This window comes from Haliotis rubra, unplaced genomic scaffold, assembly GCF_003918875.1.
Source record: "Haliotis rubra isolate DU_JTF1 unplaced genomic scaffold, ASM391887v1 Scf176, whole genome shotgun sequence".
Classification (NCBI taxonomy): domain Eukaryota; kingdom Metazoa; phylum Mollusca; class Gastropoda; order Lepetellida; family Haliotidae; genus Haliotis; species Haliotis rubra.
The window spans coordinates 1,282,056-1,306,975 of NW_025765736.1; the positions used below are offsets into that span (position 1 = coordinate 1,282,056).

General features: G+C 46.0%; 1 protein-coding gene across 1 annotated transcript in view; it reads right to left on the reverse strand.

Moving 5' to 3' along the window:
- LOC124273077 overlaps positions 1-24,920 on the reverse strand; it is a 65,148-nt gene that overhangs the window by 25,287 nt on the left and 14,941 nt on the right. The window contains 16 exon segments of the mRNA XM_046708290.1: positions 455-572; positions 1,238-1,385; positions 3,696-3,790; positions 4,527-4,619; positions 5,871-6,035; positions 13,322-13,468; positions 13,891-13,969; positions 14,625-14,821; positions 15,119-15,265; positions 16,119-16,293; positions 16,553-16,718; positions 16,892-17,077; positions 18,131-18,278; positions 18,706-19,443; positions 20,444-20,638; positions 24,469-24,581. Of these exon segments, the coding sequence (XP_046564246.1) occupies positions 455-572; positions 1,238-1,385; positions 3,696-3,790; positions 4,527-4,619; positions 5,871-6,035; positions 13,322-13,468; positions 13,891-13,969; positions 14,625-14,821; positions 15,119-15,265; positions 16,119-16,293; positions 16,553-16,718; positions 16,892-17,077; positions 18,131-18,278; positions 18,706-19,443; positions 20,444-20,638; positions 24,469-24,581 (2,910 nt within the window).

Below are 24,920 nucleotides of genomic sequence, written 5' to 3' on the forward strand. Positions count from 1 at the left end.
TTTATTACCTCCCTTGACTGGCTGTTTATCCGATCAGGTGTCTACGCTGGGAAGTTGAGCGAACCAATCACAACTCACTTTCGCTTCTTAATTTATCTAACCGTTTAAACTTGGCAACACAATTGATGCAGAGAAAGAGGTAGAAGGAGTTCTTTTATATATTTTTTGAAAGTTTCAGATCTGTCAATTTGTCTGTATTATTTCCTCAAATATCTGAGTGGCACTGTGAACAAACCTTCGTGACTGCGACCGCTATCTTTGTTGACACTGGCAAGCTCGGATGTAACGGCGGCTTAGCTGATTGGCTACTGTGAGAATGCGGAGCCAGCAAAGGGAGGTAATAAAATCATCGGGCCAAGCTGTGGATGCATCCAGGGTATAGTGGAGAGTGATCGTAACGTATACCCTGGAGATTATCGAGGATGTGGTGTGACTAGTACACAACAAACTTTACCTTGCAGCTCGGGAATGGACATGATATGGAAGGACTTGTCACACTGCAGGAACGGCGCTTTCATCTCCGCTGCACGCAGCACCTTCGATGCAGGAAACATACATGGATCCACAATGTTCTGCAAGGAAGAAAACATATTGATTTTCTTACCCGTTTTCACATGCTATATAAATCATGACAGAGTTATCTCCCTTTGTACTCCTCACAATGTCACTTCCTGTTTCCTTGAATGGCTTAAATTCTGTTTTGTGTATTGAGATTTTGATGTAATTGTGAGAGGGATGGAATAGGACCAGAAATATCATTCCTCTTGTGCTTAGAACCAAACTAACATTTAGTCCAGGAACAAAGTTCCAATTTCAAACATAAGAGATATGTCAATTGTACCTGCGGAATCTCTGGACTTGAGGTTGGTTCCGCTTTGTCATTTATTCTCATGGATCTAATAGAGAGGCCATCTGATAACAGTTATATATTGTACCTAGTTGTTGAATAAGTGATGTTTTATATTTGATACACATTTTATATCGATCAGTCACTGGCACATTGGACAATTAAGTACACAAGCTTTGTATACGGTGTTATATAACTTCATGGTGAACTGACTTTGTACTTTGGTTTTACGCCACTCTTAGCAATATTTCAGCAATATCATGTCTGGGGACAGCATTCTAACCATGTGAGGAATCGAACAAGGTTTTTGGCATGATGACTGCACTAGGCTACCCCAGCCAATTTATATTTGAGAGAAGAGCTGTTTTGGGAGTTAAATGTTCATCTTACCTCTGACTGGCAATCCATGCAAGGCACAAAGTAGTCATATTGCACGCCGCTGTAAGACTCAGAAATAAGGCACTCAAACACTTCATGGACCAGGAACAGGATGTTCTCTGGCTTGTACCCCTGTACCTTGACCTGTACATCAGTGGCACTGTAACATCAAGGCATTAAATCATTACGGTCATTTGGCTTTATTCCCATGAAGATCAGGGTTAGAATTGGTCTTCAACAACCCATGCTTGTCGTAAGAGGCGACTTACAGGATGGGGTGTTCAGGCTCCCTGACTTGGTTGACACATGTCATCGTATCCCAATTTCATAGATCGATGCTCATGATATCAATCACTGGATTATCTGGTCCAGATGTATTTATGCCATCACATAACTGGAATGCTGCTGAGGGCAGCGTTGAACAAGCAAACAAACAAACAAAATGAGTGAGTGAGTGAGTATGGTTTTACGCCGCTTTTAGTAATATTCCAGTAATATCATGGAGGGGTACACCAGAAATGGGCTTCACACATTGTGCCCATGTGGGGAATCGAACCCGGGTCTTCTGCGTGACGAGCCAACGCTTTTACCACTGGGCTACCCCACCGCCTCACAAACAAAATGGAAACAAATGTTTGACGTTATGACATGACTTAATAAATTGAGAAATTAAACATCAGAGTTTAGGGGTTTTAGCTGAGCTGTCTGTTCTTTAGTTATGTTTTCAAGTTCACATAATGTTTTATCTCGGGGTAATCCGGACTACTCACTAAAATTTTCAAGAATATCTCCCTTGTTAGATAACCGCATTAGCTCTCAGTGAAGTGCATTGTATAAGTTCATTGTACAGCTCCACAACAAACCATTCTGTTACACATTTAATGCACATTAAATGAAACACCGAGAACAAGTGGGGTTGGACTGAGTTAACGCTCATCACGTACTGCACGTGCATTTGTTTCACTGTTCCAACTACTGCGCTTACCCCCCTTGTAATACAAACAGATAATAGCGATTTGAAACTATGAACGTTTGTTAAACAACTTTTATCCTAAGATGAATAAAATTCTGAGATTTAAATGTTCAATTGGCAAGGTAATATTATGAGGATTTGCAATCTTCATTTCACTTTGCTTGGTGTACATTTTTGTTTAAAGTGAAATTCATTGGTACATTTTCACGGCAAACAGACTATAAGTGCAGCATTAACACACACAATTATTGTCCACATTTTGACAGACCTGATCTGCAGTAGCAGGGCGGTGTGCTGGTTCTTGTTGAGCAGTGACCCCTTCTTCCACATCACTGACCCGTCCGTCAACTGATGCAGTCGGACCTGAAACACAACCACAGATTTATCCAGGTCAGAGGCTAAAACAGGATCGGTGGTCAGGCTCAGCTGACTTGGTTGACACATGTCATCGTATCCCTATTTCATAGATCGATGCTCATGATATCAATCACTGGATTATCTGGTCCAGATGTAATTATGCCATCACATAACTGGAATGCTGCTTAGGGCAGTGTTGAACAAGCAAACAAACAAACAAACAAAATGAGTGAGTGAGTGAGTATGGTTTTACGCCGCTTTTAGTAATATTCCAGCAATATCATGGAGGGGTACACCAGAAATGGGCTTCACACATTGTGCCCATGTGGGGAATCGAACCCGGTCTTCTGCGTGATGAGCCAACGCTTTCACCACTGGGCTACCCACCGCCCACAAACAAAATGGAAACAAATGTTTGACGTTATGACATGACTTAATAAATTGAGAAATTAAAGATCAGAGTTTTGGGGTTTTAGCTATGCTGATCCGTCTGTTCTTTAGTACTGTTCTTAGTTCACATAATGTTTCATCTCGGTAATCCGGACAACTCACTAAAATTTTCAAGAATATCTCCCTTGTCAGATTACCTCATTAGCTCTCAGTGAAGTTAGTGAGTGAGTTGTTTAAGTTCATTGTAGCAATATTCCAGCAATACAGGACACCATAAATGGGCTTCACACACATTTACGTGGGGATTCGAACCCGATTCAAATGAAACTTTAACCATTAGGCCAACAAGTGAAGTCGCGTTGTATAAGTTCATTGTACAGCTCCACAACAAACCATTCTGTTACAGATTTAATGCAAATTAAATGAAACACCGAGAACAAATGGGTTGACTGAGTTAACGCCACTGTCGCACATGCATTTGTTTCACTGTTCTTACCCCTTGTAATACAAACCGATAATAGCGATTTGAAACTATGATCATTTGTTAAATAACTTTTATCCAAAGATGAATAAAATTCTGAGATTTAAATGTTCAATTGGCAAGGTAATATTATGAGGATTTGCAATCTTCATTTCACTTTGCTTGGTGTACATTTTTGTTTAAAGTGAAATTCATTGGTACATTTTCACGGCAAACAGACTATAAGTGCAGCATTAACACACACAATTATTGTCCACATTTTGACAGACCTGATCTGCAGTAGCAGGGCGGTGTGCTGGTTCTTGTTGAGCAGTGACCCCTTCTTCCACATCACTGACCCGTCCGTCAACTGATGCAGTCGGACCTGAAACACAACCACAGATTTATCCAGGTCAGTCCCTCTCATACCCATGCTTGTCGTAAGAGGCGAAAACAGGATCGGGTGGTCGGGCTCGCTGACTTGGTTGACACATGTCATCGCATCCCTATTGCATAGATCGATGCTCATACTGTTGATCCCTGGATTGTCTGTTACAGACCGTCGCCATATAACTGGAATACTGCCGAGAGCGGCATTAAACAATCAACCAAACAACCAAACAACCAATCAACCAACCAACCAACCAACCAAGCAAACAATCAACCAACCAACCAACCAACCAAGCAAACAATCAACCAACCAACCAACCAACCAAGCAAACAACCAATCAACCAACCAACCAAGCAAGCAACCAACCAAGCAAACAACCAACCAACCAAGCAAACAATCAACCAACCAATCAAACAATCAACCAACCAACCAAACAACCAACCAAGCAAACAATCAACCAACCAACCAACCAAGCAAACAACCAACCAACCAACCAACCAACCAAGCAAACAACCAATCAAACAACCAACCAACCAACCAACTCTCTGATACCTGCATCAGTATTTACATCACCCCTTTAACTGGATGATGCGAAAATGTCAAAATGATTACATAGAATATCACTGATGAAATTCACTGGTATTCAAGTCCAGGTTCGACAATGAGACATTTTTCTACCCATCAGAGCGTTAATTCATCATCCATCCATGTTTCTCATGAACATCCCTACCTGGGCTCTGTTGAAGAGTCCAGCAGGCAGATAGTCGTAGCTGTACATCATTTTGGTCTCTCGGTACCCTGTCTTCAGCGCCGGCCAGTTGTACTGAAACATCACAGGGACTACATTCAACAACACATTTAACAATCAGACAGGATTGGCCATTATGTATGCTTGACATTATGAATATATCTCAATCTAACTATCTCAGTAAAAATAAATTTAGAAGCTAACAAGGCATGATCTGGGTCCTGCAGAGGAAAAGGAAAGACTGATATTGGTGTCCTCGTCCTTTGGAGGACAAGAGAGAATAATATCTCCATCTATGACCTACCTGTGGTTCTACAGTAGGGAGTAGACAAGGCACGATGTTGGTGTCCTCATCCTTCAGAGGACAAGAGAGAATAATCTCTCTATCTATGACCTACCTGTGGTTCTACAGTAGGGAGTAGACAAACCACGATGTTGGTGTCCTCGTTCTTCAGAGGACAAGAGAGAATAATATCTCCATCTGTGACCTACTTGTGGTTCTACAGTAGGGAGTAGACAAACCACGATGTCCTTACGAGGACAAGAGAGAATAATCTCTCTATCTATGACCTACTTGTGGTTCTGCAGTAGGGAGTAGACAAACCACGATGTTGGTGTCCTCGTTCTTCAGAGGACAAGAGAGAATAATATCTCCATCTGTGACCTACCTGTGGTTCTACAGTAGGGAGTAGACAAACCACGATGTTGGTGTCCTCATCCTTCAGAGGACAAGAGAGAATAATCTCTCTATCTATGACCTACTTGTGGTTCTACAGTAGGGAGTAGACAAACCACGATGTTGGTGTCCTCATCCTTCAGAGGACAAGAGAGAATAATCTCTCTATTTATGACCTACTTGTGGTTCTACAGTAGGGAGTAGGCAAACCACGATGTTGGTGTCCTCATCCTTCAGAGGACAAGAGAGAATAATCTCTCCATCTATGACCTACCTGTGGTTCTACAGTAGGGAGTAGACAAACCACGATGTTGGTGTGCTCATCCTTCAGAGGACAAGAGAGAATAATCTATCCATCTATGACCCACCTGTGGTTCTACAGTAGGGAGTAGACAAGGCACGATGTTGGTGTCCTCGTCCTTCAGAGGACAAGAGAGAACAATCTCTCCATCTATGACCCACCTGTGGTTCTACAGTAGGGAGTAGACAAGGCACGATGTTGGTGTCCTCGTCCTTCAGAGGACAAGAGAGAACAATCTCTCCATCTATGACCTACCTGTGGTTCTACAGTAGGGAGTAGACAAGGCACGATGTTGGTGTCCTCGTCCTTCAGGGGACAAGAGAGAACAATCTCTCCATCTATGACCTACCTGTGGTTCTACAGTAGGGAGTAGACAAGGCACGATGTTGGTGTCCTCGTCCTTCAGGGGACATGTCAGATCAAACTCCTCTGTGAGTCTCAGCAGCCACGGATGAAGCTCCTGTGAGTACTGACTCCAGATCTCTGACATCTGAGTGTGTTTCAGGCGTCCGTTCTGAAAATTCCAGAAGGCAGTGGGTTTTCATACAGAAAAGATCTTAACAACTACCGGTACATTGCCTGGAAATTTATTGCTAACAAATCTATGCTGTTGTCACGCCAGATAAATGCCATTCAAACATATCGATGTTCATTGTATCAACCACTGGTTTTCCTGGCAAATGTCCTTATCTGGCCTCAGGGCGGCGGGGTAGCCTAGTGGTTTAAGCATTTGCTCGTCACGCTGAAGACCCGTCTCGATTCCCCACATGGGTACAATGTGTGAAGCCCATTTCTGGTGTCCCCCACTGTGATATTGCTGGAATATTGCTAAAAGTAGCATATAACTAAACACACTCACTCACGCTTCTAGCCTCACTTGATATGGAGTGCATATGGCTGGCCAGGGCATTTAAAACAAGCATTGTCGCTAAGGTGACATAATCCCCCGCCCCAAATTATCAAATCAAACTTAATGAAAGTTTAAGATGAAGTTAAATGTCATCAAAAACATGACCAGTCAACCTCTCTTGATGTCTTGCTCTTTAGTTGTTCAAACACACGTGTGTTCAAGACTGACTTTGACCTTGACATGAATGTCATAGTGTATGAAATATGCACAAATAGTACTAAAGAAATTGCTTATTGAAAAACATTCAAGGGAAGTTTTGAAAATCCAGTGAACCGTTCTTGAAATATCTTGCTGCCAATTCAGGTTAACATGCTGAAATCTTCAAAGTGTATCTGTGACCTTGAAAATTAAATGAAGGTCACCAAAATTTAACCAAACCTGCAGAGGTTTTCAATTCTTTGAAGAGAGTCGTCCTTGGGGTACATATTATGCATTTTCCGGCTGAAAAATGTCCTGTGACAGTTGTATCAATGTTTTTTGAATAAAAAGATTGAACAATAAATAAACTCTTTTATTTATTATACGGCCCCTACCTCACGGAGTTACCTCCCTTAGCGCATGCGCACCAACTGGGTAGGCTCCTAGACCCGTATCATCATTCCTTCTGCTGAATATATCAGTGAACACAATTGCGGGGAGGTGGGAGGCCTTACTCAAGATCGACTCTCTTCAAAGAATTGAAAACCTCTGCAGGTTTGGTTAATTCTTTTCAGAGAGATCGCCCTTGGGGTACATATTATGCATAAACACAGACTCCCAAAGACCGGAGGCCAGGGAGGAGGGAATTCTGTCCAAGCACACACAAATATAGCGATCGTATCATGGAAAAAATTGAACAGACGCCATAACACTCACCTGTCACTTGTCCCAGTTTTCGCGCGCGAGAGGCATTATGGGAGGGAACTGACAGGGAGGAATTGTGCTCAAAGACGACCTCTCTAGCATAATGAGACATTGCACACGAGTGCGAATGTCAATGAATCCCCACCCACTAAGTGGCTACATGAGAGCACCGTAGGGGAATGCAAAATACCACTCACTAACGATATAGTAACTCCGTGAGAGAATCGAAGGGGGTACAGGTTCTCTGAGTGAGCACACAGTAGCAGACATGTCAATAATGGAATTATTGTACAGTAGCCAAAACAAACCAATAAACCAAGACTCACTCGGTCAGGGTGGCAGGACACTGTCCACTGGAGAGAACAGTACGGCCAAAGCTCGCACGACACGGGAATGCGATCGAGCTGATAATGGCGATAAACGCGTGCTTGGCCGGCTCCAAATAGCGGCGGAGCAGATCTCTTCAATGGGAGTGCCGATGCAAAAGCTTTTGAGGCTGCTACTGCCCTGACCGAGTGAGCCTTCAACCCCTCAGGGGAGGCTTGCCCTTAGCCTGATAAGCGGCACAAATACACGAGACTAGCCAGCGAGACAAAGTCTGCTTGCTCGCTGGCAGACCAGCCTTCCCGCCACTGTAACAACAGAACAGCTGGGTACCCGCACGGATCCCCCGCGTCCGCTTGATATAGACTTTGAGCGCCTTACGGACATCCAACGGGTGAGTGCTCTCAGAGGAGTGGTCCCCGATGTGGAAGGCTGGGTAAGAGTAGGAAGTTCGATAGGAGCTGTCACATGGAAAGCGGATCGACCTTCGGGTCGGTAAGTATCTGGGAGGCTTAATACTGACACGATCCATGTGAAACACAGTCAGCCGGTCGGACGACATAGCATGTAAATCGCCGACCCTACGACCAGATGTTACCGCCACCAGAAAACAGCTTCCAGGTCAACAACTGAATGGAAATAGCCGATAGGTGTGAGAAAGTGGGACCGACAGCCAATCGAGCACACGATCGACAAATCCCAAGGTGGACTGGTTCGCCTGAGAGCAGGTCGAATCCGCTCCGCCAGCAGCGAAAGCGCCAGACGAGAGGGTGCTGCCCCAGAAGAGCACCATCGACAGGGGTGTGAAAAGTGGAAATAGCGTGGAGTAGCCGCGAATGGTCGAAGCCGCCAGGCCTTCTTCCAAACGAGCTTGCAAAAACTCCAATACTCGGACTAAATCCGCAGAAAAGGGATCTGCAATCCCCTATCTGAACACCAGCGCAGCATAGCGGGACCACCTATCCTCGTGACTGAACGCTTTGTCGAATCCCCACCGAAGCCAGAATTGTGTCTGCAACTGCTGCAGGAATTCGCTGCGCCTCGAGGTTAGACCTGACAGAGGCCAAGCCACCCACTGAATCCGTGGATTTGGGTGGGGGCCCGCTCTGAGTGAGAATGTCCGGTCGCAAAGGTAATAGAACAGGAGGCTGAGCCAGAAACCTGAGAATTACCGAAACCAGCTCTGTGACGGCCAAAGCGTGCCAGTAGCACAAGTAGCCGAGCTGGCTGGGTGGACAGCTGTGAAAGGACACGGGAATGAGTGGTAACGGCGGGAACGCCCAGAGCACTTTGCCCATCCAATCCAGCAGGAAGGCGCCGGCAGCCAACGCCTCTGGGTCCGTATCCGAGCAGAACACGGTGTCTGATGCGCCCCGCCGGACGCAAACAGATCCACCTCGAACGACCCGCATAACTGGGAGATTACTGTGAATATCTGCCTGTCGAGCATCCCACTCGCGGGCCAGGATCCGGCGAGAGAGCGATCTGCTCACACGCTCTCCAGCCCCCGGAGATAAACAGGGAGTACCTGACAATCGCACTGGTCGCACCAGAGGAGAAAGTCCCACGCCCCGGAGGAGCTTGGGGACACCGCGGCCTCCCTGCTTCAGGATGTACGACATGGCCGCCTGGTTGTCTAACTGAAGACGGACTACCTGGCCACGGACATGCTCTCTGAAGCGCCAATACCAACCGCACAGCTCTCAGTTCCAACACGCTGATGTGAAGGTGGGCTTCGCTTCGACCAGAGTCCGAAGCCGACAGACTGCCCAGAACACCCCCAGCCCGTGAGGGACGATCGGTCTGAACTGTGAGAGCTGGCGCCGGGATTTCCAAGGGGAACCCCTGGTGAGATTCCCGACATTTGTCCACCACTGAAGGTGAGGTGTCAACCACTCGGGACTGTGAGACTGCGCCCAGATCCTCCGCGGTGAGTCCACAGCAGAGCCAAAGCTTGCTGTATGGGACGATCTCAACCGCCCGCCACACTACAGAGATCGCCGCCGCCATATGGCCCAGTAGACGGAGCCAAGTCCGTGCTGGTGCCTGGGGCTGGGAGAGGAATGAAGATACCATCTCCGAACTCTGGTGACCCGGGTCGGGCGACAAGGAAACGAGATCCTTGTTCGCTTGAATCGCGCCCAAGAAAACCAAGTCCTGGGTGGGTACCAGGTCGGATTTCTTGAGGTTGATGATCCACCCCAGTCGAAAGTTAGAATGTCTATCACTGTGTGAGTAGCATCTTGACTCGCTGGCTGTGTTAGTGCTCCGAGCAACCAGTCGCCTAGGTAAGGGTAACAACGCCCTTCCTTGCGAAAGCGAAGCTAGGGTAGCTGGGACTAACATGAGCTTGGTGAACACCCTTGGGGCAGTCGATATGCCCAAGGGGAGCACCCTGAATTGGTAATACATCCCGGCCGTAAGAGAACCGAAGGTACTGCTTGAACGATGGATGTATGGGTACATGCAGATACGCATCCTTTAGGTCCATTGACGGAGCCAATCGCCGGGCTGAACAGATGAGATCACCGAGCGCAGTGTCTCCATCTTGAAGGATGGTACTCGAAAGCATGCGATTCAACCCCTTGAGGTTGAGAATCGGACGGAACCCGCCGCCTTTTCTTCGGACGAGGAAGTACGCGGAATAAAATCCCGCCTGTTCCTCTCCCGGTGGAATGCGCCGATTGGCGGACTTGTCCAGCAGAGCCTGAACTTCGTCGCGCAATATGTCCGCCTCTGGCTTGACATGACGGCACCGGAGTGCGACGATGCCCGTGAAGTCGGGCGGACCTCGCCCACAGTGGGAGATGGCCTATGCTGACCGTGGCCAGCACCCAAGCTGTTGTTGGTAGCCTTCTCCCATTCCGCAGGAATAGAGAGAGGCGGCCTCCCACTGGGATATGGGTAGGAGCGCTGTGTAGACCCGAAAGTAGCGGAGCTGACTGGGCGCGTGACACACGGCTTGAGCGGCAGCCTGATGGGTTAACGGAGGTCGGGCAGACCTCCCGCGCCGCCAAAAGGCTGGGAGCTAGTCGAGGACTGCTCCTTGCCCCTACCCTTGGCGGACCTGTTCCTCCGCCTACCCCTACCAAGCAGCCGGCCAGCCGGCAGACTCGGTGTAGGCTGCACCCGGCGGAGGAAGGTGGCACGGAGCTGGGGCGCAGACACCCGCTGGTGCTCCAACAAGGCCTTAGAGTCCTTGAAGGAGGTAGCTGCAGCGCAGCCTCCCCGTGATGACCTGCTGGGCCCCTGGAAAGAGGGTCGCCCCAGACGGAAAGGGAGGGCCAGCAAGGTTCGCTGTGTTGCTGCCGAAGTACCTAGACGCCGACAGCCACAGCCTGCGCGATCCCCATGACTGGCGCGACATCACCGCCGACGCAGCAGACCGCAAAGAGTCGCCGCGCAGGTGAGCCTGCACTTCCCAAAGCTGACGGAGCAGCACGACATGCGCGACACGCCGCCAGCATGCCCTCCGCCTCCAGGGCCGCACCTCTGAACCGAGGAGAGGTAGGCCTCATGGACCACCACCCCGCACCTGCTGCATCGCTGCTCCGTAGACCTCCTCAGAGGTCCGGGCACGCTGTCGCAGGGGATGCCAGGGCAAAGGTGGAGTCAGGCGCCTTGCCGAGCAGCCGGAGCTGCTCCGAGGAAGCCGAGCCTCCCCAGGGCGACGGAAGTGAACACACATTCGCCTACAATTGGCACAACGAACAGGGAATCCTCCCCTGCTGGTAGCGCCAAGACGAGATCCGTAAGTCAAACCGCATCGGGCACCAGACAAGAGGGGATCGACCACGCCCGGAGACCAACGGAAGGCAGAATGCGGAGCTGCGCTCGCGAGGGTTGCCTAGGGGCAAACGCCGCCTGGCAAGCGGAACTCAGTCGAGTCCACGCAACCAGCAGGCACCGCTGCCTGGGGTAGGCCCTCGCAATTCTCTGCCGACCTCCCCGCAAGGTCGAAGCAAAACGGAAGCCTCCGCCATGCTCCTCAACCTCCCCTAAGCTCCATTGCCTCGGCGCTACCGAGCCCGAAGTCAGAGGCTGGGTCTCCTCCGTAAGAGGACCCTAACCCCACCCGTGGACTGCCTAGCTAGGAACCACAGGAAGGGAAGAACAGACAGACGGCTCCATCGCCAGCGCCAGCCGGCGCGGCGTGGACCCTCGGGTCTCGAGACGCTGGAGGCAGGCCAGGCAGAACTGGTGCCTCCGCCTCAAGGGGGCGGTGTGCGCAAGGACCGGAATACCAGGAATACTCAACGTCCTCGCGCTTAACTCCGAGAGGGGACTGGGAGCACCTCCTCTCCGAGAGCAGCCGAAGGCCCGGATCCGAAGCCAGAGGCAACGGATCTACAGACGCTCAAGGCTGAGGGATCGAGCCCGAGCCCGGCGATCCACCCCTCGACTCTCCGCCTCGTCCGAGTGGGTGAGGAACTCCTGCCGGAGACCTCCAACCGACTCCCGAACGTAAGGACTTCACGGAGTCCATATGCTGCTGAAACATAGATTCCATTACCGACATGTCAAAACCACTCGGGCGGTAGGAGAGGGGAAGGGCCTCGGATTTTTTTCCTTTTTGACGCTTCGCTTTGTTTTTAGACGGGGGACCCGCGCCAGGTCCCTCCCCGCCACGATCTCACGATAAAACAACGATCGCCCCCGCCTCTTCTGGGCCCGGGGAAAAGGCCAGACAAATAGGGCAGGACTCAGCGCCGCGGGCCCGCCTTCTCAAGACAGGCAACGATAGCTCATGCCTGTCGCCCGCGGAATTTCTCTGTCCACAGACCGAACAGGATGAAAAGGCCTGAAAGCAAACACGCAAGCATGTAGCTAACAGCGCCAGCAGCATATAAACACGTAGAAAACATTGAAAAAAATACGTGAAGGTTACCACGGAAAGTAATAGTTGGTTTTAATACGCAATATTATTTACTTCACATGGCACGCTAAACTTCCCGCCATGGCAGAGCAACACGCATGTAAAACCACGGAAAGTTCGCGATTTTGTATTAATACAAAGTCACAATTATGAAACAACCAACTGTAAAGCTTTACTGTTCCTTGTTTTAGGCAAATAAAGACCATACATACAGGTGGTGTCTCAGACATAGCTTTCTTATTAGCTTTCAGCGCTGTCCGGCTCATGAAGTGCGTTCTATTATAAACACGTCTGTTCACGGCAGTGACAGCAGAAGGAATGATGATACGGGTCTAGGAGCCTACCCAGTTGGTGCGCATGCGCTAAGGGAGGTAACTCCGTGAGGTAGGGGCCGTATAATAAATAAAAGAGTTTATTTATTGTTCAATCTTTTTATTCAAAAAACATTGATACAACTGTCACAGGACATTTTTCAGCCGGAAAATGCATAATATGTACCCCAAGGACGATCTCTGAAAAAAGAATGACTGGGCCCTGTGCCATCCCTGGATAAAGCTTGGTGTCAAATATGAAGAAAATCCAGTGAACGGTTCTTGAGATAGCTTAACATGCAGGTAAAACGTTAAAGTCCCCTTGTGACCTTGAAATGAAGGTCAAGGTCACCAAACCTGACTTGGACCTTTCTTATACTGTGATGAACCTAGGTACCACATATGAACAGAATCAAGTGAACGGTTCTTAAGATATTCCAATTTGTACGGATGGGCGGACGGACAGAGCCTAATACTATATCCCCCGCTTGGCGCTAAACGCGCGGCAGGGGATAACAACAAAAAGTCAGACTGACCTGAACTGGGCCTTCATGCACAGTGACCACGCAGGCCATGACATCCACAATCCACTGTGGCCGGACCACGACGTAGGACTTCAGGAAGGGAGTGTTGAAGAACTGCACTGACCCAAGATCGTGCAGGAACTGGATGGACTGAGTGAGCTGAAAGAGTTGTATAATAGTAGAATAATGTTTGCAGGTTCCAAAACATAGAAACACCCGATTGGCTATGGTTTGGGGAACATCGCTTATGCATTTTTGAAGGAGGGAGGGATGGAGGGAGGAAGAGGGAGAGAATAAGAGAGAGACAGAGACAAAGAAAGAGAGAGACAAAGAGCAAAAGAGACAGAGAGTTGAAAACACTTGAATAATATTCGGGCAATTCACCCAAGGGACACAACTCTGTATAGCAAATTGCGACACATTCACTTATGACAATAAGCACTATCAGCCGTTAAAAAGATAACGCTATACATGAAATGACTTTGGTTCAACTTCCTTACAAAGAAGACATCAAGGGGAGGTAATCAGTGTAAAACCATTTCATACAACAGTATAAGTCTGTCTAAGTGCCTCCTACATACTTCAACTTCGTCAACTATGCCGCACACTTCTCCACTTTTCTGGACATCCTTCCACGGCATCAGATCCTGGTTCCTTGCCCTGCAACAGTGAGTGAGTGAGTGAGTCGGTTCTACACTCCTCTTTCCAGCAATACCATGATACAAGAAATTTGAAATCCAGGCCGAGGGCATGGTGAGTGATGATTTGCAAGAGTGGGTGGCTTCACACTTATTCTGTCCCAAGCGACCAATTAAAAAGTCAGATCTAAATCGCTTCATCAAGATCTTTGAGCCCACATTGAAAGGTAATGCTTTGTGGCTTTCAAATCAGCCAATCAGCCTGGAGCTCGAGGCTTCTAGTGACTAACATTGTTTTTAACAGTATTTCAGTAATATCACAGCATAGGTTTCAGAGATGACTATTGGAAGTGTATGAAATAAGCCCAAAACCCAGCCAGACATCAGGGCTTGTAACTTCAAAATGTTACCATCCCAAAATGGATTTAACCAGACCAGATATGGTGAATTTACTCAGATGTATGGAACATCAACAAAATTTACCAGACCATCAGGTTGGCTCGCTGTAAATTTGGACCGTCCATCAGAAATCTAACCCATCTCGGGTGGTCGGACAGGCCTTATTTCATACACTGCTATTGGACAATTCTCCTCAACAAAATGCAGTGCCTAAGACAACACAGATGCCAATTTCTGCCTGAAAACAGGATCTACAAATAACAGTTGCATGCTCTCACTTTATGAGGACTTTCTCCAGGTTGAGCCAGGCCTCGGGGATCTTCTCCCCCATGTACTTCTGATCCAGGGTGACCTTGATGAGGTCAGACTTCAGCTTCTCGATGCCCTCACCCGTGTACGAGCTGACTGTGTAGAAGCCTGTGATCTGTGGGTAGCGTCGCAGCAAGTCATCTGTCGGCATCCTCGGCTTCTCTACCTGAAGATCATCATTATCATCACCAGTATCATCATAATCATCATCATCATCATCATCATCATCACTATCAACTTTTTCATCATTTGTGTAGGGGGTGGGGGGGCGGTGGGGTAACCTAGTGGTTAAAGCGTTCGCTCCTCACGACGAAGGCCTGGGTTCAATTCCCCACATGGGTACAATTTGTGAAGCACATTTGTGGTGTTCCCCGCCGTGATATTGCTGTAATATTGCTAGAAATGGCGTAAAACCCTACTCAGTCAGTTCAGTTTAGGGGGTGGCATGCAATGGAGGACTTACCTTATCACAGTGTGTGCCAACCACCAGTATAGGAGCTTTAGGGGCGTGGCATGCGATGGAGCTCAGCCAGAAGTCCAGACCAGCATGTTCGTAGCCCAGTCGGATGTTCCACAGGAGGAAGTAAACGGCTCGGTTTGACAGGAAAAACTGAGGAATGGAAAGTAAGACATAACACTTACTGACATAAACTCTTACTTACATAAACTATTACCACCCTAAACTCTTACTTACATAAACTATTACTGGCATAAACTTGATCTTAAACTCAAACCAACATTAACTCATACCAACATAAACTCCACAAACTCAAACCAACATAAACTCCATAAACTCTCACCAACATAAGCACTGACCAACATAATCTCATACCAACATAAACTCAAACCAACATAAACTCAAACCAACATAAACTATTACTAACATCAAACCAACATAAACTCTTACCAACATGAACTCTTACCAACATAAACTCATACCAACATGAACTCTTACCAACATAAACTCATACCAACATAAGCACTGACCAACATAAGCACTGACCAACATAAACTCAAACCAACATAAACTCAAACCAACATAAACTCAAACCAACATAAACTCAAATCAACATAAACTCTTACCAACATGAACTCTTACCAACATAAACTCATACCAACATGAACTCAAACCAACATAAACTCAAACCAACATAAACTTTTACCAACATAAAATCATACCAACATAACTTAAACAGATTTATTTATCTGTCCATTTCATGATAACCAGTATTACTGATGATTGTTGGTATTCTGTAAATAATCTTGACATGACCAGACAATCCAGTGATGAATATTATGAACAACCGATTGTAACTGACATGTACTGACATCTAACACAACTAAGGAGCTACACAGCCTCTGCATCACCTCCTTTCAACCAAAGTAGCTGTTTACATTTCCACCCATTTCCTCGAATTGAATAAACAACAAGGGAGATACATCGTCCATGTTGCCGCCATTACCTGATGCGTGTTGTAGTAGACGGTCTGTCCAGCAAAGTCCCATGTGCTGTAGGAGATGGGCTCCTTGGATCCCTCGACAGGGACGTCCCATCGGGTGATGTCGATACCGTCGGTGATGTTTTCACCGTAGTCGGTGTAGTAGGCATAGCTGCCATCTGTCAGTACTCGAACCAGGCTGGGATAAAAGAAACAAAATTTCACTGAAGAGATCATCTCATGTCCACATCATGTAATCAACCAAACAGGAACCATGTGCACTTTACGCTGAATCAGTGAACGAGTGAGTGAGTGAGTGAGTGGTTTGCACACATCCTCAACTCTGCCACTGAAAACAAGCAAGAGTCAAAATCACAGAAAATCAGGAAAGGCAACCAGATCCTGTCAGGTAAGGGACATAACTCAGATTAGAGTTTATTTAGCTGAGGATTCAGTACCTGGTTTTGCCAGCTCCTCCAAGTCCAACAAACATCAACTTCGTTCGCTTGCAGTCCACCGACCCCATCCTCAGTCGCCGTAGGTATCCCAGGATGGCCTTGAATCCTCTGCCAACAACCTCTTTAGGAGGGGTTTTCAATGCTGGGCAGTTCTTCAAGTGCAATTCTTAAAAAGACATGACAAATACAAAATTACAATTAAAACAATGTCGTAATTAAATGATCATTAATATGGAAACTGTTCATTATTCTAAGGCTAATATTATAAAGGGAAGGGAGCTGACCATCTGACACATTCAAAATATTTTCAAAATTCAAACATGAAGTGTTCTAACTCACCTTTTAGTGGAGTGGCAGTTATTTCTGCAGATACTGATACAAGAGGAAGGTTGTTGCTGAGGTTGATAGACTCTAGTTTAGTGAGGCCTGATATGGAGTCCTCAATGCTGGTCAAGCAGTTGTTGGACACGTCCAGCGTCTCCAGCGTTGTGCACGCCATCAGGAAGTCTGGGAGCTGTCCACTCTCTGAAACACATTCAATATGTGTGGACGAGATAAGGTTAACACTGCTTTGAAGAGAATGCATGTTTATCATGCCCTTCAGCTTAAATTCGTTTAGTTGGTTGGTTTGTTGTTTAACGCCACACTCAGCAATATTCCAGCAATATGACAGCAATCTGTAAATAATCAAGTCTGGACCTGACAATCCAGTGATCAACATCATGAGCATCGACCTACGCAATTGGGATACAATGACATGTGTCAATCAAGTCAGCGAGTCGGACCACTCGATCCTGTCAGTCAGCTTAAAGGGACAGTGGGGTAGCCTAGTGGTTAAAGCGTTCGCTCATCACGCCGAAGATACAAGTTTGATTCCTCACATGGGTACAATATGTGAAGCCCATTTCTGGTGTCCCTTGTTATGATATTGCTGGAATATTGCTAAAAGGGGATGAACTTCACTCACTCACTCACTCACTCACTCACTCAGCTTAATGAGGGCTATTGCTAATTCTGGGAATTTGGAGGTGCCGTAACCAGTTCACATTTCACACGACACATAAGCAAAAGTATTACGAGATCAGACATTTTGATGGACATGATCCAACTCTAAGGCAACCAACCGTCCATAGTAATAGCAGCAATACAGTCTCCACAGCACACACATTGAGAATATTGTTTCATCTTTAAGCTACTTGTTCCTCAAAAGGCTTTCCACATCACAAGTCTGCACCTAAGCATCACTGTTTGAGTCGACACAGTTGAACTAAAACTAATCAGTCCTATCTTAACTAAACAGTTTTGCTTTCAAGGATCTTGTCAAATTTTCAAACGGACTGTTAAAGATGATACATATTAAACAAATAAAGTAATTACATTCGTTCTTAAGTCACAGGGGCCGTGGGGTAGCCTAAAGGTTAAAGCGTTGACTCGTCACGCCGAAGACCCGTGTTCGAATCCCCACATGGGCACAATATGTGAAGCCCATTTCTGGTGTCCCCCGCCGTGATGTTGCTGGAATATTGCTAAAAGCGGCGTAAAACCAAACTCAGTCAGTCAGTCTTAAGTCACACTTACTCTTGTCTTTCGTTTGAGTGTCCTTTCTTTGTCCAAATCGGAGATATGTTTCATTGGACATCATCGTATTGTTGATCTGTATGACCCCATCCCGGGTCAGTGACCCCGTCTTCCCGGGGTCGGCAGACTGGAACAGGTTCTTCCTGTCCTGGTAAACATAAGATGAGTGTGTGAGTGAGTGAAGTGGGTTTAACTCCACTCTCAGGGGTGCATCAGTAATATTGTGGAGCAATCTCTTGATGTCGGTTAAAAGCCCGAAGCAATGCTTGTCGAAGACACTGACCAGTCACGACAGTAGGGGAGGTGAGGTAGCCTAGTGGTTAAAGCGTTCGCTCGTCACACCGAAGACCCAGTTTCGATTCCCCACATGGGTACAATGTGTGAAGCCCATTTTCTGGAGCCCCCCCATCATGAAATTGCTGGAATATTGTTAAAAGTGGCATAAAACCAAACTCGCTCACTCACTCACTACAGATAATTCAGACTGACGTTACCTGATCAGATATTTGGTATGGATGTTAGTCAACGCTTATAGTATTTTACATAATTTTGGCAGAGAAGAGCTAAAATTTTACCTGTTCCGACATTTTCGACAGGACTGTGTTTTCATTGAGAAATGTTTCAAAGGATGTGTAGGTATATGTTGCTTTGGACGACGCCAGCGGTTCAATGATGGGAATTCCGGCCAAACCGAGCACTTTCAGCTGTGACGGTAAAGCAGACGGCAACTTCTCGATGACATTGTAGTTTAAGGAGAGCTTCTCCAAGCCAGGCATTATGGTACATATTGCGTCCAAATTTGGCACTTTGCCCACATTGTCTGCATGTAGTTCCACCAGATTCTTACACAACTGAACCACCACAGGAAGTGTGTACAGAGGATTGTGGGATATGTTCAAGAAGACGAGTTTGTCCTTGACATGAGATAAGTCTCCGGGCAGGGCTGCTAGTTTGTTGTAGCTAACATCGATAGATGTTAATTGATCACATTTTGCAACAGAGGGCAAGGTCATCAGTTGATTTCGCGCCAAGTTGAGGTCAGCAAGGTTGTAGAATCGGGTGAAGATATCTTCAGGCAGCTCCTTGATCTGGTTGTTTCGTAGATCGAGTTTAAATATGAGATGGTGATAGTTGTCAAAAGAGTTCAGGTCAATTTGGGAAACTTCGGACACGGGAGCCATGGCCAGCTCGTGGGGTTTGCATTGTACATGTTCCAGGTTGCCGTGACTGCTCACGATGGCACTGAAGGAGTCCTTCTCTCTGGCAGCCATAAGTATCGAGGTCACACTAAGAGCTTCACTGGACTCCAGAGTCTGAAGAAAATCAAATAATATCAGAAACTGGTGTGAGAAAAACAAGCGATGAGACAGCTGTAAAATGGGTACCCGTGAGGATGTGCTGGCAATGTGAGTGATTAGTTAATATCAGGAACTGGTGTGAGAAATACAAGCGATGAGACAGCTGTAAAATGGGTACCGTGAGGATGCGCTGGCAATGTGAGTGATTAGTTAGTTGCGCCTAACAGGCAGCATGGCTGTATGATCCCCAGGGAGTTGAATATGTATTGGATAGTACGATAGTGTCCTATGACTGGGGATAGTAATGTACGTAGCGCCGTGAGCAGGTAATGTGCCTGGACATGAGCGCCATAAAAGCGGATTATTACTATTACTATTAGTATATTAACAGAGGAATGATGTACACAGGAAGTGCAAATTTTCAATAGCAGTAGCTGAAGAACAGACACAGCAATTCAGAGTTATGATGATGATGAGGAGGAGGAGGAGGAGAGGAGGAGTGGAGGATGAGAGTTGGAGGAAGAGGAGAGGAGCAGAGGATGAGAGGAGGAAGAGGAGAGGAGGAGGAAGAGGAGTGGAAGAGGAGAGAGGAGAGGAAGAGGAGGAGGAAGAGAAGGAGGAGGAGGCCCAACATAAATACATACTGGGCATGCACAAGAGGTTTGAGCAGCAGGACATTTGGGATTACGCTTTCTCCATAATGTACCGATTCTTCTTTAAGTGGAGTAGCGTCGAGATTTCAAACCCACACTCTCAGAGCGGATAGTGGACAGACATAGATGAAGACTTCTTTTGAAAATCTGAAGACATTCTCGTGTGTAGTGATTGAAGCATTGGCTCATTATGGCTTTGGTAAAGGTTTACTTCCTAACATGGGTACAGTCCGTGATACATCGCTGTTGTTGGCCACTATGGTATTGCTGGAATAATGCCCAAGTGGTGTAAATCAAAAGTTACTGATTCATACCATATGATTATCTATAAGTAATGTTGTTTTTCAGATTCTGATACCTACCAAACGGTCTCCAGTAAAAGTAGTTCTTCGCTGCAGCTTTTTGGACTGCTTAAAGATGTGTCTCCCACTGACAAACCACAGCATCTTGAAATACATCCGCATCAGTCGACTGAAGGCGATCTCCATCTTCTCCTGGTCCTGGTCCATCTTCTCTGCTCCGGGGCACAGCATTGTCAGCTTTCCTGGCAGTGTGTGCTGTAACATTGGGAGAGTTTTGTCAGGAGATCTGTATGTATGTGCTCAAACACAGGGTGGGTTTTGTCAGATCTGTATGTATGTGCTCAAACACAGGGTGAGTCTTGTCAGATCTGTATGCATGTGCTTAAACACAAGGTGAGTTTTATCAGATCTGTATGCATGTGCTCAAACACAGGGTGAGTTTTATCAGCGCTGTATGTATGTGCTCAAACACAGGGTGAGTCTTGTCAGGAGATCTGTATGTATGTGCTCAAACACAGGGTGAGTTTTGCCAGATCTGTATGCATTTGCTCAAACACAGAGTGAGTTTTATCAGCTCTGTATGCATGTGCTCAAACCCAAGGTGAGTTTTATCAGCTCTGTATGTATGTGCTCAAACAGGGTGAGTTTTGTTAGATCCGTATGTATGTGCTCAAACACAGAGTGAGTTTTATCAGCTCTGTATGCATGTGTTCAAACACAGGGTGAGTCTTGTCAGGAGATCTGTATGTATGTGCTCAAACACAGGGTGAGTTTTGCCAGATCTGTATGCATGTGCTCAAAAACATGGTGAGTATTGTGAGATCTGTAAGCATGTGCTCAAACACAGGGTGAGTTTTGTTAGATCTGAATGTATTTGCTCAAACACAGAGTGAGTTTTATCAGCTCTGTATGCATGTGCTCAAACACAGGGTGAGTCTTGTCAGGAGATGTGTATGTATGTGCTCAAACACAGGGTGAGTTTTGCCAGATCTGTATGTATGTGCTCAAACACATGGTGAGTATTGTGAGATCTGTATGCATGTGCTCAAGCACAGGGTGAGTTTTATCAGCTCTGTATGTATGTGCTCAAACACAGGGTGAGTTTTGTTAGATCTGTATGTATTTGCTCAAACACAGAGTGAGTTTTATCAGCTCTGTATGCATGTGCTCAAACACAGGGTGAGTCTTGTCATGAGATGTGTATGTATGTGCTCAAACACAGGGTGAGTTTTGCCAGATCTGTATGTATGTGCTCAAACACATGGTGAGTATTGTGAGATCTGTATGCATGTGCTCAAACACAGGGTGAGTTTTATCAGCTCTGTATGTATGTGCTCAAACACAGAGTGAGTTTTATCAGCTCTGTATGCATGTGCTCAAACACATGGTGAGTATTGTGAGATCTGTATGCATGTGCTCAAACACAAGGTGAGTTTTGTGAGATCTGTAAGCATGTGCTCTAACACAGGGTGAGCTTTATCAGCTCTGTATGTATGTGCTCAAACACAAGGTGAGTTCTATCAGCTCTGTATGCATGTGCTCAAACACAAGGTAAGTTTTATCAGCGCTGTATGCATGTGCTCAAACACAGGGTGAGTCTTGTCAGGAGATCTATATGTATGTGCTCAAACACAGGGTGAGTTTTGCCAGATCTGTATGTATGTGCTCAAACACATGGTGAGTATTGTGAGATCTGTATGCATGTGCTCAAACACAGGGTGAGTTTTATCAGCTCTGTATGTATGTGCTCAAACACAGAGTGAGTTTTATCAGCTCTGTATACATGTACTCAAACACATGGTGAGTATTGTGAGATCTGTATGCATGTGCTCAAACACAGGGTGAGTTTTGTTAGATCTGTATGTATTTGCTCAAACACAGAGTGAGTTTTATCAGCTCTGTATGCATGTGCTCAAACACAAGGTGAGTTTTATCACCTCTGTATGTATGTGTTCAAACACAGAGTGAGTTTTATCAGCTCTGTATGCATGTGCTCAAACACAAGGTGAGTTTTATCAGCTCTGTAAGTATGTGCTCAAACACAGAGTGAGTTTTATCAGCTCTGTATGCATGTGCTCAAACACAGGGTGAGTCTTGTCAGGAGATGTGTATGTATGTGCTCAAACACAGGGTGAGTTTTGCCAGATCTGTATGTATGTGCTCAAACACAGGGTGAGTTTTATCAGCTCTGTATGTATGTGCTCAAACACAAGGTGAGTTTTATCAGCTCTGTATGTATGTGCTCAAACACAGAGTGAGTTTTGTTAGATCTGTATGTATTTGCTCAAACACAGAGTGAGTTTTATCTGACTGTATGTATGTGCTCAAACAGAGTGAGTTTTGTTAGATCTGTATGTATTTGCTCAAACACAAGGTGAGTTTTATCAGCTCTGTATGTGTGTGCTCAAACACAGAGTGAGTTTTGTTAGATCTGTATGTATTTGCTCAAACACAAGGTGAGTTTTATCAGCTCTGTATGTATGTGCTCAAACACAGGGTGAGTTTTGTTAGATCTGTATATATTTGCTCAAACACAGAGTGAGTTTTATCAGCTCTGTATGCATGTGCTCAAACACAGGGTGAGTCTTGTCAGGAGATCTGTATGTATGTGCTCAAACACAGAGTGAGTTTTGTTAGATCTGTATGTATTTGCTCAAACACAAGGTGAGTTTTATCAGCTCTGTATGTATGTGCTCAAACACAAGGTGAGTTTTGTTAGATCTCTATATATTTGCTCAAACACAGAGTGAGTTTTATCAGCTCTGTATGCATGTGCTCAAACACAGGGTGAGTCTTGTCAGGAGATCTGTATGTATGTGCTCAAACACAGGGTGAGTTTTGCCAGATCTGTATGCATGTGCTCTAACACAGGGTGAGTTTTATCAGCTCTGTATGTATGTCCTCAAACACAAGGTGAGTTTTATCAGCTCTGTATGCATGTGCTCAAACACAAGGTAAGTTTTATCAGCGCTGTATGTATGTGCTCAAACACAGGGTGAGTCTTGTCAGGAGATCTATATGTATGTGCTCAAACACAGGGTGAGTTTTGTTAGATCTGTATGTATTTGCTCAAACACAGAGTGAGTTTTGTCAGCTCTGTATGCATGTGTTCAAACACAAGGTGAGTTTTATCAGCTCTGTATGCATGTGCTCAAACACAGGGTGAATTTTTTGTCAGATCTGTATGCATGTGCTCTAACACAGGGTGAGTCTTGTCAGGAGATATGTATGTATGTGCTCAAACACAGGGTGAGTCTTGTCAGAAGATCTGTATGTATGTGGTCAAACACAGGTTGAGTCTTGTCAGGAGATCTGTATGTATGTGCTCAAACACAGGTTGAGTTTTGTCAGATCTGTATGTATGGGTTCTAACACAAGGTAGGTTTTGTCAGATCTGTATGCATGGGCTCTAACACAAGGTAAGTTTTATCAGCCCTGTATGTATGTGCTCAAACACAGGGTGAGTCTTGTCAGGAGATCTGTATGCATGTGCTCAAACACAGGGTGAGTTTTGTCAGGAGATCTGTACATATGTGCTCAAACACAGGGTGAGTCTTGTCAGGAGATCTGTATGTATGTGCTCAAACACAGGGTGAGTTTTGTCAGGAGATCTGTATGTATGTGCTCAAACACAGGGTGAGTTTTGTCAGGAGATCTGTATGCATGTGCTCAAACACAGGGTGAGTTTTGTCAGGAGATCTGTATGCATGTGCTCAAACACAGGGTGAGTCTTGTCAGGAGATCTGTATGTATGTGCTCAAACACAGGGTGAGTTTTGTCAGGAGATCTGTATGTATGTGCTGTAAACAAGTGAGTGAGGTGAGGTGAAGTGAAATTGGGTTTAACGTCGTACTTGAGAATATTTCGCTCATATGACGACGTATCATATGACCACAACACCACGGAGGCGAGTGAGTGAGTGAGTGAGTGAGTGAGTGAGTGAGTGAGTGAGTGAGTGAGTGAGTGAGTGAGTGAGTGAGTGAGTGAGTGAGTGAGTGAGTGAGTGAGTGAGTGAGTGAGTGAGTGAGTGAGTGAGTGAGTGAGTGAGTGAGTGAGTGAGTGAGTGAGTGAGTGAGCCCTCCCACCTCCTGCAGCAGCAACGCCAGGTAGGTGAGTATCAGCACCGTCTCCATCTCTGCGTACCCGGCCAGACTTTGGAAGGCAAATCCAGGGAGATCCACCATGTGCACATCAAACTCTGAAACAAGATGATCACAAGTTCCCTTCTGTCCTTTAACTAAATCAGTAATCTGAAATATTTAATCCCTGTCTAAAACAAAGCACCTTGTTATACTAAAAACTAGCAGCAAGGCATGTATTGTTATTGCCAGGGTATTAGCACCAGGGGTGACTATTGAGGGGGAATCAACTATTGCGATAGCGATAGTCTATTGCGACATACTATTGCAATAGTTTCTTTCTCCTTGAATTGTCTCATTCATCCAAATGAATGTATAGTTTATATGAAATAAAAACAAGTTGAAGTGGTTTCAGTCTGATTTGATACCTGACAAGAAATTTGAAACCCAGAACAAGT